This window comes from Corvus hawaiiensis, chromosome 6, assembly GCF_020740725.1.
Source record: "Corvus hawaiiensis isolate bCorHaw1 chromosome 6, bCorHaw1.pri.cur, whole genome shotgun sequence".
In the NCBI taxonomy this organism is placed as follows: domain Eukaryota; kingdom Metazoa; phylum Chordata; class Aves; order Passeriformes; family Corvidae; genus Corvus; species Corvus hawaiiensis.
Window position 1 is genome coordinate 57266835 of NC_063218.1, and position 16835 is coordinate 57283669.

At 36.7% G+C, this 16835-nt stretch overlaps 1 protein-coding gene across 2 annotated transcripts in view; it reads left to right on the plus strand.

The window, feature by feature from the left end:
* The window catches only part of CCDC73 (coiled-coil domain containing 73), a 58428-nt gene extending 41955 nt beyond the window's left edge, over positions 1-16473 (plus strand). For both annotated transcript variants that reach the window (XM_048307310.1, XM_048307311.1), the window contains 7 exons: positions 2789-2899; positions 4427-4558; positions 6866-6901; positions 8412-8580; positions 8933-10465; positions 13087-13220; positions 15993-16473. In XM_048307310.1, coding sequence (XP_048163267.1) covers positions 2789-2899; positions 4427-4558; positions 6866-6901; positions 8412-8580; positions 8933-10465; positions 13087-13220; positions 15993-16202 — 2325 coding nt within the window. In that variant the 3' untranslated portion in view covers positions 16203-16473. The remainder of the gene's footprint in view (positions 1-2788; positions 2900-4426; positions 4559-6865; positions 6902-8411; positions 8581-8932; positions 10466-13086; positions 13221-15992) is intronic.
* Positions 16474-16835: the final 362 nt, after the last annotated feature.

The window sequence follows — 16835 nt, forward strand, 5'->3', positions numbered from 1 at the left end:
CATCAGAAACTGGCTAAAGTCGCCCTAGCAATTTAAGTATCTGCAACATTTTTACAAAGATTAACTGAACAACCCTTTGGCTGTAGAAGTGCCTAAAGTAGCATGATTTTCTGTATCTTCGGTATAAATCTGTTATTTACATGTTGGGTCCAGTGAAACAGCTGGATTACTTGCTATTCCTATAATCCTGTTCTTTGTTAAAGTAAGAAGGTAATGTGCTTTTTAGTTTTTAAGATAATTGAAATTGCTTTGTAGATTAAAACAGAAGCTCAAGATAATTTAATTCATATATAACCTTACTGATGATGACTTTCATAATACAGGAAACCTTTAGGATTTTTGTGTCAGGATTATTGAATAGCAAGTGTATTTTAAAGTGCTTTTTCCTGATAGTATTTCTGAGCTATTGTTTCCCATCTCAGATAAAGTTTATAGTATGCCTTAAAGCTCCAGCTAGAACAGTAAATGATATCTGTGAATCTTCTCTTTGAAGACTGCACATAAATGTCTACAAGTATGGCTTGTTTTCTTCTTGTTAAGGTATGAATGAACACAAGTCTCTGTTTTGCAGCCTGTGCAGGCCAAAAATTGATTTCTGGTTGCAATTACGCAAATTCTGATGAGAGCCTGCTCTGATTTGGGTCTGTTTATATTAGACAATGGGGTGGTATTACAGCTTTCTATTGTTCTCTTGTACAAACCACTGCTGATCATCAAAGCTTCAGTGCAGTCCTCAGAGGTAACTTCTGGCAGGCATGAACACTTTAGAAATGGATGTTACAAGGCATGGATAACCAGTAAGAGGCTCTTGGTTCAACCTTCACTACTTAGACTGATGTAAATAGACCTTATTTTTCAGTTTGATACAAATACCAGGATATTCCAGGGAATGAGACAATGTTAGCTTCTTATTTTGCATTTTTGCATTTTTTTAAAACATCAAATGGAACTTAGGAAATAGGGAGCTGAATATGTAACTTGAAGGGTCTACCCACTTCCCTTCCAATTTGAGAGCTACTGCTTTCATCTTAATGGATTCTAGAACCTCAGTATAACAAACGGGATCTAAAGGTTATGTGTTATTCTTATGCCCTGTCCTACATCCCTGTTGAATTTCTGGGCCTTGCTTATGAAGCAAAAGAGTTTCTTCAGAATAACAGAAAAATGAAAGGAGTGATTGTATAGTCCCCTGGAAATATTTTTATTCATATACTCACAAAAAATTACTTATTTTTAGGCTTGATATGACAGAATACTTGCAAGGTAGCATTCAAGAAGGATCCCTTCTCATTATTTGCATTCTCTTAGTGCTAGGATACCAGTGTTGTTATGACTTCAAAACAAAAATCTTAATTCTTTAACAGATGACAGAATACTTGAGAATGCAAGGAATTCAGGTATTCCTGAATTGTCTGTACAATTGGCTTTAACATATGATCCGTTCCATACATCTGCTACTTCTGATATTTTGCCCTAAGAGCTATGCTGTGAATAACTATAATAATCCATCACTGAGAAGGTTGCATTTGAGGTGCAAGTAAAAGCATCCGTGGAGTTAAGAGCAGGTTCATCAAAGAGAGGAGGTCTTGCACTCCTGGTTTATACAACTAGATGAAAGATGCTACATCAGAGTGTGATCATTCAGACAATGCGTTGTTGAATTGTCTCATCGTTTTAAATACATAATCTGACAAAGAACATCCATTACACTCTTATGCACAACTTTTCCCATGTGTACAAAAATGCAAAGTGGTTTGAGTTTTCTTAGTGTTAGTACCTGTAAAATAGAATTTTATTAACAGTGTAGCGAAATTAACATAGGCATTTAAAAATTGATGGTAAGTGAATCAAAAAGTAGACTAATTTTTGGTTAAAAGATTTAGTAAAAAGGAATTGGTTTGGAATATTGCCTCCGTAACATTTTTCAAGTGGACTTTCAAAGAAACTCATCAGAGTCATAATTATGTATCTGGTCATACAGCTACATGCACTAAAGTTATGCTTACATTATCAAATATATTTGTGTCATCTATAGAGCAGGTAATGGAATGCAGTGAGTCTTTCATCTTCCATATTGTTTGCTATAAAAATGAGATAGGATAAAAATTCCAAGAGTACCTGATACATGTGTGAAGTTACTGTTGATTTACACAAGACTCCTTTAGTTTAGCACAGTAAAGCTGAAAGAGTTAACCCAAAAATGTTGCAAGTACAGTTATGGTAGTATAAAACTTAATATTACTGTTATTTCAATGCACTCCTATTACAGTGACCTAATAAAAATAAATTAACGCATAATCAGATATCTACTGCATGTTGCAGTAGATATGTTTTAGAATGTAAAGATTATCTAGTTCATAAGAAAGGTTAATAAACAATATAGGACAGAAAAACTGATTAGAAAAATTTTTTTTTTTCCAGTCAGTATACAGTAGTTTTTTCTTTAAGTACAGTGGGTCTGGATTATGCTACATTTCATATCTCTCATCTCTGGACTTTATATTACTTTTTCAGCACATTAAAACTTATGCAGTGAAACTGAATAATGGCAAGTGTTTTTATACCCTTTTATAGCCATTTCTTTTTTCATAACCTCCCCCTGTTTCCTGTTAGCTAAACTATAAGCACCTTTCTGTTAATTTATGAAAATTATTGTTGAGATAGCACATTATCACTGATCTGTATGGCACTTGCAGCATGTTAGAAGCAAAGGTCCAAGCAACATAAAACACATCAAAATTCATTAACGTGGTATTGATTATTTTTTGGATAATTAATTTTATTGCAGGCCCTTGAAAGAGATAATGAGCTGCAAAGGGAGAAGGCAAAGGAAAATGAAGAAAAGTTCCTTAATCTTCAGAATGAGCATGAGAAGGCACTAAGAACTTGGAAAAATGATGTAGGTTTATTAAATTAAATGCTATAGTATTAAAAGTTTTTTCGAATAGTTGTCAAGCATTTCAAGTAATTCCTAAAAACCAAGAAAATATCACAGAAATAATACAAAAACCCCAACTCATTTCTTCTCCAGTAATACATACACTTTAGAAATGAATATTTTAAAAATCAGATTTAGGTTGACTTCTGTGCTCTAAAAGTGCTCTCCAGTGCTCTTCCTGCAGTTCTGATTTGAAAGGAATTCTTCAGTGTGGACTGAGGGTGAAAGTGGGTAAGAAAAGGTGTATGTCTGGTATGTCCCCCTAGTGAATTCACCTCTGTGGACACCTAAACAATAGTTTATCTTCTATATTTGACATTCTTTCTATTACCTCATTACTTTGAAAGAATACTTCAGTAATTATTTAATCCAAAACAATTAGCAAAACATTGTAGCTGTAAAAATTGTCTGCAATAATAAATGCATGTTTAGACGTACGAAAGATTAATGCCACTTCAGTAAGACAAGATCTGCTTAATGTGTGGAAACCAGACTCTAAGCAGCATTTGTTTAAAAGTCTGTCTTTTTTATTTCTATGTACTTGGCACCTACTGCCAGAAAGGTTTTGATTTTGGTAGATAGATTTCTAGGGAAGCTGTGGGGAAATAATGCACGGTTGTCCTTGTAATCCTGTTGTCTGAGGCTCACTCCCTTGAGCACAGCCACTATGGGGATGACTGCAACCATGAGGCCACAAAACAGCTAAACTGTTCTGATGCTCAGCTCCCTGAGAAGATTTGATCTCCCTGATTCCATGGAGAATTTTGTGCCATAATTTCCTCTATAGACATTGGAATTTGCCCTGCTTATTTCTCAGGAATGTTTGCATCTGTTCTTTAGAAGATGATTATTATTCCTTTTCATATTTCTGCTATGGCTAACTAGAAATTTTGTCTCCTAAAGTAAATCATCAAGGATAAAGTTAACACCGGTCTGGAAATCTTGTAAATTAAGTGAAGGTATTTCTGTAAAATTGCCCTTCTGTTCTTTTACAAGTTGTAGTTTGGACAATTCAGTTAGTTCTGAATACAAAAACTTAAATATTACATGTTTACTGAAGAAGCATTGGATACTTGAGGCTATTTACAGAAGCAAAGTGCCAAGCAAATTATTTGCTGTTGTGGTTTCTTGATAGTATAGGTAGAGAATGAATGTTGACTATTAAATTTATCTTTGAGCCAAAAGGGAAGAAAGCTACAAACACAAATCTCACTTTCTTGAAGCATTGCTACTTGCAGTAAATGGTGAAAAAAAAAAATCCTAAACCAGTTAATAAAAGCTGTCATCTGCAATGGAAATGTGATGAAAATTTTGGTTTGAATGAAAGAACTCAATTACTTTGTACAAAGAAATTCCTTCGCATCTGTACTTTCTTTTAAGGATTAACTTTCATTTACTAAGCTGTTGATACCTTTGTAAAATGCTGATTTACCTATATGAACACGCAGTAAAGTGTTTGTGTGCTCGGTGTACTTGCAATTATTACAGGAGGAAAACATGAGAAGAGAAATACGCACTATTAAAAATGAGCTGAATTCCCTTAAAGGACTTCATAGACATCTTGAAGATTATCATCCTCCTCAGGGAAATCAGCATTCTGAGCAAGTGGGAAATCTGCAGGTAAGTGTCTTTACTAGCTGCAGTGTGTCTTGTAAAAATGCCAGAGAAAAAAAAGATATGACAGTTTTTCTAATCTTGTCTGTTATGTCCACTGATCTTCCTTTGACATTGCTCAACTTAAAAATTTATGTGACAATGACCCTAAATATCATTGAAACTTACTTTACCCAAAGAATATTTGCCTTTCATCCAGAGGGGTGCTTACATCATAGAAACCTGAGATGTTACTTCATTAATAAATTTGTACCTAACAGATAGCAACTTAAATAGCCCATCTTTACTAAATCCTATTTCAAAAACATCTTTTGCATGGGTATTTCTCAAATACTGGGGCAGACCCAATTGACTTCATATGTATGTAAGTTCCCTGGAGGTGTGGAAGTAATTCCACTGCTACTCAGAAGAATTAATTTCAGCTTCTGTATCATGGGACAGATCCGAAGACTGTTTTTATCAATACACAGGTTATCTTAAGTTCTTCAGTTTTAGTTTAGGAAACACCAACCTTTATGTCACATAGCATCTTTAAGAGTCATCAAAGGCCCAGTGAGCTCATCACGTGGTGAATGCAGGAGGTAAAATGCTTTTATGCAGTGCAGGTGGAACTAGAATTGAGCTTGGATTGTTGGGTGAACCAAGTCCATGTTCAGCTCTAGATGCAGGGCACACATGGGAAGTCAGCGAGTGGCTGAGCACACAAAGATGGTCTTTTGGAATGAAAGGAAGAACATGTAGACCTGCAGCTCTGTGTTACCCCATGATCAAACTGGATTGCAAATTTGTATTCCAGTCTTTTATAAGATTGAAAAAAAAGGGCAGAGTCAGAAGCCATAAGAAAAATTCTCTGTGCATTGAGCGTATTCTGTTGTTCTGTTGAGTATTGGTTATATCCCTTTTCCATTAACTTTTACACCTAAAAAATGATCTATTCTTCAAAGAAGGGAAAACTCATTTTCATGCATATAATTTTGCTTTCTGTGTTAGGAAAATAGGAAGACACTAGGACTGTGAAGACAGGTAACTACTTTAGAACTAGTATATGAATTGTCGGTAAAATGACAAACAGTAAAAATATTTTAGAATTTGGAAGAACTTAAAATTAATTTCTTCACAGTGCATGTACATATGTATGTTTATAGCTCACAAAGACATGTACATAGCTGCTGGTATGCACTTAATAATGCAAGGGAAATTAGACTTGAAATGATTACTCATTGTGCCAAAACTGTATGAACTCTACAAGGTATAATGCAAATTGTGTATCTTTTAAAAGCCACTGTTTCCTTGAATGAAAATGAAATATCAGTTATTGTTAGGATGCAGAATCGAAGTGATCAGGCATTCCTGATAAACAGTACTTGTGCTTGCTAAGATAACCCCATGGGTTTGAAAGCAGAAAAGCTTAAAGCATATACTCATAAATGCAAAAGAAGTCAGATGTCTTCCAAATATACATCTTACACTATCTTATGGCAAATTGCCATACCACTTTGTGTTGTACAATCATTAGATTTCCAAAGCTAGGCAGGTTGGACTGAGTGGAACACTGCCAAGAAACTGGAGCTGCAGCAGATCCTATTGGTTATTCTGATTTGTGGAATTTCACCTTGTATCACTAATGAGTCAGTGTCTAGTGGAACATAAAAGGGAAAGTTGTTGGCTTGGATTTAGGTCTTGTCTGTGGTTCCAAGTGTTGTAAGGAAATATGTTTAGACTTATTTTTACACCTAGTGCAATCAGAAATCTCTGTGGTTATTTGTGGGGCATGAAATTCAGAATGTACTTCTTCACACTGATCACCTCTGGAATAGTAATTAAATAAAAGACATTTTTAAAGAAAGGTACAATGTCAGACCTCATTCCAGACTTGGATTGCAATTTAGTTTAACCTTACCATGCTTCACATTTAGTTTGACATAATTTGTAATACAGCTGTGTACCATTAGGGAATAGGGTTACACCCTGCAATGGGCTGCTGTAATTCTTTTGTGTGTGTATGTACAGGGAGATCTGGTTTTGAGAAGGGTTTTAATTTCATACTATGAAATAGTCTGTTGAGGGAAAGGATATTTAGGGATATATGTGTTTCTTAGATTTTACTAAATCACACGCAAAAAAATTAAAATCCAAGTTTAAAAGTTTTGGGTTTTAGGTATTTTAGTTTGTCCATCTTGGACCTATTTTTTAAGAGCTGGACAGCCTTTTGAGTTTATTGAAAAGTAGGTTTCTTCAACCCATCTGAAAATCTGGAAAGGAATCATGTGACCTTTCTGCCTTTCTATGAACGTTTCATCCTGTTTGTTTCAGATGCAGTCACCAGCTCAGTCCATCCCAACAGATGTGGTAAGTTCCACTGCAGTGGCTGTCTTTACAATTACGAAAGAATAATGTACACAGTTACAGTGTGGTGTTTGGTGTTTCTGTCTGAAGAAGGAGCTCCTAGAAACAAAAGATTATAAAATAGTTACAGCTTTCATGATAGGAAATTTCTACTATTTGTATACAAAATCTTGAAAATGTGATGCCAGGGCTACATAGAGCAAAGAAGCAAAATTAATTAAAAACCTAGAAAAGAAAAAGATGTAACATGTACAATTTCCAAATCAGAATGACAGCGAAAATAATGATAAAACATGAGGAAAAGAGAAAGAAATTTCAACTGAAACTTCAAATTGAGGACGGATTACTTGGCAAAGGAAAACTATTTTAGGACCCTCCTCCATTTACCATGACTCCTCCCTCCCCCAAATCGGCAAAGCTGGGAGCATCAAGATGTTTCTGTGACCTGCAAGAAACTGTTTCTGGCAGATTTGTGTTCTACATCCCCTACTCTGCCAGCATTGCAACAGCCTCATTTTTTAGCAGTGCTGTCTACGTGCCTCCCTCCACTCTGCAATATTCTCTGTCCTCCCCACACATCCAATGCCCAAGCACAGCTCTTGTAACTCCCTCCCACATCCCAGCCTTCCTTCTGCAACACCTCCAGTCACCCGAGTATCTTCAGCTTTTTCCCACATCTTTTATGGCCTAAGCTCCCTCCCACATCTGCCTACTTTTATATCCTATCTTTAGGGCAAGAGCCAGCACGTGCTCCTGTCTTCAGCTGCCAAACAGTTGATGATGACAAAGGATGCATCTCCTTTTCCTTCTGTTTTGGTGGGATTTTATTATCTTCACTATTCAGGCCCTAGTTTTCACAGAACTGCAGCTTTCAAACCTAAACACAAATACAGATGTAGTAGTAGACCAGTGATTTAGACTTCAAGTAGACACATCTTCAGGCTTCTACTCTTGTTGAATTTAACTCAAATTAATGTTAAAAAGCTATTTGGGAGGGAATGAGGAACCGAATGTCAGGAATTGCAAATTCATAAGCCTTATTTGCCTGTGAAATGAATTTAAAAGTCCTGGGCAGTTTGCTAGAAAAAAAAATGTTGTTTATATGTGTATGTGTTGTTTATATGTGTATGTGTTTGGGTGTAAACAGTAATCATGCAGGATTTTTCCACATGTAATTACTGAGCAGATCACTGATTGAGCCAGCACAGAGAGGGAGTGATCCAGTCACCACATGTACAACACAAATTCCTTCCACTGAGGAATTGTGTCATCTGTGTAACATTGCGGACTGTAATATAGCAGGACCTGATTTCTTTCCTACTCTTCTAGGGTATTAGTCTGCTTTTTTCTGTTCCTCTGTTTATGTTAACTTCTCATACTTCAGGTGAATGGTCTTTGTTTTTCATCAGAACGGTAAAATTAATTTTAAATCTCAATCCTCAACTTTTTACCTAATCAGTGACTATAGTAAATTATTAAAATACTTACAGTCTTTTGTTCCTTCTTACGCTAGAGTGGTCAAGAACACTCAAAAGACAGTGAAATACAGGCTATTAAGGAAGAAAATGAGTTTATGCAGTCTGTAATAAGAAAATATGGTAATTGTGGAAATGAAGAAGAAACTCAAGTAAAAACCACAACGGACCAGTCTTCAAGCATTGAGGAATTAAAGACAGAACAAAGTAATAACATTCCATGGGTAATAGAGATAAGTAGTATTGTTGAAGAAAGGATAAATGTTTGCAGATATAGTATATGACAAGAGAGGGCTTAAATCCTGAATTAAATGGTCATATCTAAAATCTACAGAATGTTAATATATTTTCTGCTCTCTCAGTTTATAAATATTTTGCAAGTTACCATAGTGCAATATTTACCTTCAGTAACTTTTTGACAGGCTTGTGTGTGTAATATAAGATACCAGTATCGATACCAATCTTGAGTCCATCTCTTTGGAAATTATAAACTAAAAATAAAGCATTACGTAACCTCTGGTTTATCAGTCACTAATTAGAGAATACACTCACTCTACAGATTTACAAGTTCTTGAAAACAGTTTTAAGGATGAAATTAATGTTGCTAGCCCTTACGAAGTAAAGCAAAGGGAGGCTTCTCCCAGGAATACCCTCTGCACAGATACTGATTTAATTACCCAAGGACACACCTTGGAAATGCATGTCACTGGATGCAAAGAGGCAGAAGATCCAGGAGCAACACACACAGTGTTACTAGATGAAAACAATGCAAAATTAGATCAAAAATCACAGGACAGCACTGAGCCTTTGGCAGCATGCCACACACAGACAAGAAAGGCCTTTTTAGGCAGCACAGAGACTGTAGGTGCTGACAGGAAAAATGGAAGTCAGGAGACCAACACTAGCAAGGAAGAACTGAGCAATACTACAGATGAACCAACTTGTGCCAAGGCAGATGCAGACTCAGACACCAGACAACACGACAAAAGTGTCCTTACACCTGAAGCACCCAAACCTGAGTCTGAAGCTGTTCTTTGCACTGAGAAGAGTGCTCTGCATGAGAGAAGTACAGCCAGCCACCAAACTAAGGAGTTAAGTTTTGGCATCCTACCTTATACTAAAGAGAATTCTCAAGCAGAATACCAAAAATGTAGCTTGCTGAATAGTGACAATTATGTAGGCAGTGGATTACATAAAACAGAAAAACACTTAAATCTGAGTGGTTTACATAGAGATAAACTTCCTCTGGAACAGACACATGTAGATGCTGAAGGCAGAAATGATGACAATGCCAGAAACATGAACAGTACTGGTGTTCTGGTAACTGATGCTCAAAATCCACCAGCTGTTTGTTGTGATGAAGCAAGTGGTGATGATGCTACTGCAAAAGAACACAGAAAGAAAAAGTCTCTCTTAGGTACTTTTAGTTTATGCCTGCACAAAACTGAGAGAGGAGTAAATGTGGATGACATGCACAGCAAGCAACCTGAAGAAGACAGTGCTAAACAAACAGGGAATGCTTCAAATACATGGACTTCAAGTGCTGAAGCCAAATCTCCAGTAAAGGGTGATGGTCTTGAAAGTGCTCATAAAAAACCCCCAACAGACAGAGCAAGTATAGATAAACTAATTCCATGTAAAAATGTTAACGATGATACTCAGATACACTCCATCAAACCTGGACATTCCCTGGAGATTAATACTCCAACAAAGAACACATTGTTAGAAGAGAAGAAAGACTCACTGAGTACTGCAGTTCCAGGAAGGAAGTTTGCTGAGGGTCACCTGAAAGAATCATGCTCTTTACCCATGAGAACATCTGGAAATTTAGTAAACATAAGTGTAAGTTCATCCTTTGATCTTTCAACCTCAGATAAAAAAGCTGAGAAAACTCCACTGTACTTGAATTTTTTAGCTCTCAGTTCTTGTTCAAGAGTAAATCAAATGAGAGGTCAAGCTACATGGGCTTCAGCTTCCAAGGAACCTTCCCTTTCAAAAGAGAAAATACCGTGCTTAGTGGAAAACACAAACATTTCAAACACACAGAGTCAAAACCTCAGTGAAAATGTGGACAGTGGAGAAACAGAACAAGGTAAGAAAATATGAGCATTAATGTTCTGAACCGTGTAGTGCTTAGAAAAATTATCAAAATGTGAAATTTCTTAGTGTAGAAAACTGTAAACCTGACATTTTAGTTACATTGCAAAAAGGTGAGATTGCTCTGTTTATATTATAAATGCAAATGAACACCTTTTGTTAGCAATTAGTTGATTAAATATTTTTCTCATATTTTCCTTTGTGAACTAACAGCAGTGCAATGACAAACTGAATTTTGATAGGCATTTCTAACCCTAATGTAGAGGACATTCTCTCAGGGCTCTGCATGGATCTGAAAAGCACTGAGCAGCTTTTGGAAATTATTTATTCAGTGTTCTCATTTTGCATCCAAATTAGGGTAGCTTTTGAATCAGCAGATGCTTCTTTGAACAGGGCTTACAGAAATTTGCTTTTTATTTTATTGTACATCTGTAATTTAGATGTACACTTAAAACCATCTGAATGTGTTGAATGTGTGAAAGGACTTTATATTCTTTCAACTTCTGGAAAACACACGGAGCTTTAAGTGCTCAAGGAGCTTTTTAATCTCCTACTATTGACATTTGGTTATTTGTTGAGCAATATTTTGCATATGCAAGATAGTAAATATGAACTTTATTCCATGGGCTTCTAAATCATTACTGACATGTGGAAAAGTTGTATTTTAGATTTGTTTTGCAATAAAATTAGCTGGTAGATTACCCCAAAACTGGAGCCCTGGGTGCTTAGATGTTTTCCAAAGAGCAGGACCCACAGGACAGGGCGTTGGTGTCTATTTTTTGTTGGTGCAGTGTTTTCACCTTTGCCTCTTGAACATACCAAGAGCAGAGTCTTCCATCTTTAGTTTTGCAGCCAGTGGCAGACAGCAAAACCCAACAGTCTGGTTTCTTTACGTTGTTCTGTTATTATGAATTTAGCTCTATAGGTAATTTGGTTTCTGTACTTGGTCTCCTGCTTATGGATATTTGTGTTAGATGCACTGGTTTTTGAAGTTCAGTTTCAGAAATGTCACTGTCCCTAAAACAGTAGTAGTGGTAGCAAGGTAGCAGAATCCTGATCTCAGATGGCACATTATTTCTTTCAATAATGTGAATTTTGGTATCTGTTTCAATAAAATGAATGCATAGCTACATGATGGTTTTGCATGTTCTCTTTTCGTAAGAACAGACAGTGCTATCTGAATTTCTTCCCTGTGTGTTCCTCCACCTTCTCTTGTCAGAAACCTTTCTGTATGCAAAGTATTGGAACTCCAAGTGACTCTGAGAGGTTCATCCAAAGGAGTTGGTAGGGAACTAACTCTAGTCCCTCAAATGAGTTGCCTAGTGACCAGACCTCTTGAATTCCAGCTAAACATCATGGTGAGGGTCTTGGTCTGTGTCCCAGAAGTGCCGCATTCTGCCTAATTTAGAGAGGTCCCTCCTGGCACCTGCTGCCCTCTCTGAGTCCTGCATCTCTTTGGGAGTGTAGAGAACCTCACAGTCAGAGCACCTCCAAGTCATTGTGGTACACAGCACTGCAGCTTCCAGTGTTTATTGTGCTTGGGGTTTGTGTTTTGTTTGCAGATCTTTTCCCAAATGGCAAACCTGCAGTGGAATCCATGTGGACACTGTACCTACATTTTAAATTTTTTTTGACTGACTGAAGCACAAACCATTTGGCCATATGGAAGATCTAGAGGGGAAGAGAAGTGGTGAAAGAGTTCGGAAGAGAAGTGGTGAAAGAGTTTAGTAAACCTACCTGAGGGAATTCCTTCTACTGCCTAACCACAATGCAATTTACTATTTATACTCTGGTTCCCAGAGAGCAGACATCACTAAATGAAGAAATGAATTGGGAATGGGAAAGATCTTCCTGGCAGATGCTTAAAAAAGAAAACAAACACAAAACCATTTTCCTCTTCCTCCCAAGAGAAAATGTCAGTATTCTGAAATAACTGTTACATAATCATGAGGTAAAATGTATTTTCATAGCAAAACAAGATTTTACCATTGATGCAGTGATCCATAAGCATCTGTGTAGTGACAAAACAGCTCCTGTTTGCACGGTGAGTAATTGTGAAAGCGTGCTTGTATTTTCATCTTGCAAGGAATGCCTTTCCTACCTTTAGTAGATGGCTACTGCCTGACCACCTGAAACATGAGATACAGCCATTAACAAAAAGACTCTATATTTAAAATGTTTTTTGATTGTCCGAAAAGCTTTGCCTTAATGTCTTCTTTTATTACAAGTCATCCTGGAATATCATGTTATAATGGCATTAATTATTTATTATCGTTATCAGAAGGTGAGTTTAAAGTAATAGTGTTTGAAAAAATATATTCATTTAGAGTATTTGGAATACATACACTTCCTATAAGTCACTTTTCTGTCATTAACTTAATATGTGAAAATGAGAGAAAACATTTTTAATCAAGCAGAAACATTCCTCATCTTTAGAGAAAAAATAGATGAAACGTGAAAGAAAAAAATGAAGGGCAAAAGCCTATAACAACGATCCAGTGATTTAAAACAGAAATATTTCATTTTTTAAGATCAGAGGTAAACCAGTTTAGTTATTTCACAATTAGTGCCTGGAGACTAAATTGCAGTTGTTACCATTTCCTTTTTGTCAATCAGGTTCTAGCAGTCTGAACAGAGCTGCCAACACTTTGAATACTTCTAGTATCCACCGAGACCCCCAGGGAGACCCTAGTGAAGAATGGAATGCTATAGCAAAGGCTTTTTATGATTCTTCTTTTCCCACAGAACATGTAAGTCAATTAAAAATATTGCAGACCAGACCTCAGTGAGCTAATTCCACAGATATTTGTACAACTGTACCCATCTGGATACTTTAAGGCTGAGTCAATCTCCGAAATAATATCAAAAGGGCAACAAGACACCATTTTTCACAATTAAGGTTGATAGAAAGCAGCAGGAAAAAGTCACAGCATATGAATCAAACAGATGCTAACCAGTCTGCTTGGGAGGGGAGGAAGAGGGTAGTCCATTGTGTACCCTAATAAAAATCATCACCTACAGTAAGAGTTAAAAAAAAAAGGAAGATAGTAGTATGTGAAAGTATAAAAACATTGTTTCCTTTATTACTTTATAGCACCATGCCATTTAAAAGAATCAAAAGAATCCATGAAAGAATAAAATTCAGCACATCTATGATTTAGAGCCTATCCATTTATCTTACACTGTAGTTGTGATGCCCTATTTACAGTAATCTTATTATTTTGTAGGGTAACCTTACACAAATACACAAAAACAGAGAATAGAAACGTGTTGTTTCCCTGTAAGACAACTTGATTCAGGATGGCACCAAGCAATGGCTCTGCTGCATTTTCACATCTGTGTTAGACTCGGGAGCTTGAACAGCTCTAACTGCTCTATTAGAATTTGACCCAATGCTAAATGTATCATTCAAAAGTGATGCAGTAATTTACAGCTGCAGCTGACCTTTCCTTTTTAGAAGAGGTTCTAGAGGTATTTCTCAGGTAGTCAGGGCTGTCTCTGGGTGAGCTGTACAGTGGTTTCAAGTGACAAAGTTGAGCTGATAATTAAGCTCTTGATGCCACCAGCATCCCCATTCCCTGAACTTCACAGGACTGATACTTTAAATTACTCGACTTTCCTAACCTGACTCTACTTGGGAATGACACTGAGGTGGATTTGTCACCAAACACAGTGGTGGTATTTACTGTGTGTCTCTTGCTTTTTCTCAGAGGTGGAGCCAGGAGCTGAGTGAACTACACTATGTAACCTAGAGCTAAAGCAAAGCTGTATTTCACTATCTGGTTGTGGTTATGTCTGCTTTGTCACCTCCAAGCTAAAGCTCCTGATGTGCTAGCTAAGAAAAAGCAGAGATGGACAAGAACAGTGCCTTGCTGGTTTCACCTTACTTAGATTTTTCAAATACTTAATCTATGAAATCTCAGCCTGCAATAATGCAGAGCACTCCCTCCTTTCTGTGTTGGTGTCATTCTAATACCTTCTGTTCTCAAGTTTGGCATTTTTATGACCAATATAAACAAGCTGTTGGGAGATTAAAAATGGGCTCGACAGTCTTTTTTGCTGCTTGGTTTGCTTTGACTAACATGTATGATTGTAACTAGAGCAGACTTAAGCCTTCAGCAATTTGGGTAATCTCATTCAACCACAGTACAGTACTCTAAAAAGGGATAAAAATTATAAACAAATGCTACAGGTACACTTGTAATTCTAGTAAAAATATTAACAACTGTTTTAAACATTAGTGTGTCCATGCCTGAGTACCAAAGGATGAATAAGCACCCTCAACTCAGTTTAAACATGCAATTTTTAGTACAGGACAGGTTCAGCCCCACATGCTGTTCCATAGAGATTTTGACTGGCTCGCTGTGAAGCATGATCTGTTTCTTACTGAGGCCTTGGGAAAAAGCATGAAAGAAGTAACAGGTTGATACTTTTACTGCTCAAATGGAGAAGTTACTCCCTCATTGAAAGTGAGCTGCCAGTCATTACTGCTCCTAAGTATCAGTACCTTCAGCTGCATGGCAGTAACATTGTTACAAATGCAGTAATGGAACAATTTGCACACATTTTATTGTTCATATTTCAAACTTTAAGAAATGCTTGTGCACTAGGGAAGGTAAGTTTTAGCACAAAATTAATGTGCTAAAATAAAGGTAGGCCTGATAAAGACAGAGTGGCTTACAGTTGGGTGGGGCACAGTTGCGTAATATTAAAAAAATGATTGAGCAGAGGGGGAAGGCCTCATCTTGTGATCTTTGCAAGACAAGTCCCCTAGCACAGAAGCAGTCTGAGAGGTCACCTTGCAGATCCCCTGCAGCACTGGCTCTGTGCTGCACCTTGCTCAGGCAGGTGGCTGGTGCTGTGTGCTAGCCCCACAGGAGCCACACAACCGCAGATTACAAGTGGAGAACTCATCATTCAAATGCGAGGTTTTTGCTCATCAGGCAAAAAATCTGTTTCCCTACTGTGTTGCCATCTGTCTTTGATTTGGATAGATAGGAAGTACCTAACAGTAATGTATCAAAGAGTAATTAAAACTATTAAAGGAACAAAAAGATCTTTAACATAAAAAAGCCAACCTATTACAGACCTTGCATTAACAATGTTTGCTTTCTAATCTATACAGTGAAGTGCAGAGGGAGTTAACACTATAAACCTCATGATTTTGGGTTTTGTTAATCAAATGCTTGCATAGCAATAGAAATGTCAATTGCAACATTAAACTCTTTAATTAAGCTATTTATTTTGCTAATCTGCATTCTAATAAAAGCTTGTCTTTTTTAAATCACACTCTTGTACCAAGTCTTACGTTAAGGTTTGGTTTATAAAAGTGTAATTGTCATTATCAAGTTTTCTAAACTAAGTATGAAGCAAGCACTTAAAATTAAACATACTTTTCCCAACTGATTTATTTTCCTGTTAATACTTCCTTGCTTGCTTAATGTTCAGCAAAATCCAACAATTTGTACCTTGGTACATGAATTTCACTGGGTTATCAACTGCTAAGATTTGTATTCTGGCAGGTTAAAGAAGGATTTGCTGCTTTACAGAACAAGCAGAAGTCTTCTCACATGACTATCACTCCAGCAAGAAGTGAAAAAGCACTCAAAGATGAGGACAGCTGCTCTCTTCGTAACTCCATTATACAAAACCAAATAGGAGAAATTGAAAAATTACTGAATTTGGACAGACTTCATTCAGCAAGAAAAAGAAAATACGAAGAGGGCCAGTGAAGATGAGTGCCAGGAGATAAGCATTCTTTTAGGCATAGACCACTTACCCAAACCAGATTGGTAGAGGTGTTCCTACAGAATATGGTATATTATATGTGTAGTTTCACATTTAATACATGTTAACATTTCTTGTGTGCAAAAATGTATACAGTTCCTACTCCTAATGTTAGTTCTGGTTCTGCAATCAAATTCAAACTTTGCCAAAGTTAAAAAGTTCGTAAGTTAATGTTTTTATATATGTTCAGTAAAATTAAATGATTACTTGACTCTACCCTTCTCCTGCTCCTCTGAAGTTTTGGCTGCAAACAGTTCAATTAATTTTCTCTGACAGACTGCTCACTCACTTTTCAGGCAAAATCACCTCCAACTGTTTCAGAATACAATGGTTTCTGCGAACATTTACACCTACTTCCAGCAGTTCTAAGTGGCAGAAGAACAGAAAAATCTCCTGCTTACCTTTACTGCCAAATTATTTAAATATATCTGTTATAGTTTCTGTATCAGTAAGGTCTCTTTCAACACTGAAGTATCAGGTATGATTACAGAGATAAGGCAGCAGATCTGGCTTCATGAAGCTTCACTTCCATTGGGTCACATTTCTCCTCCCTTGGGTCTAAGGGAAGTTTTCTCTTA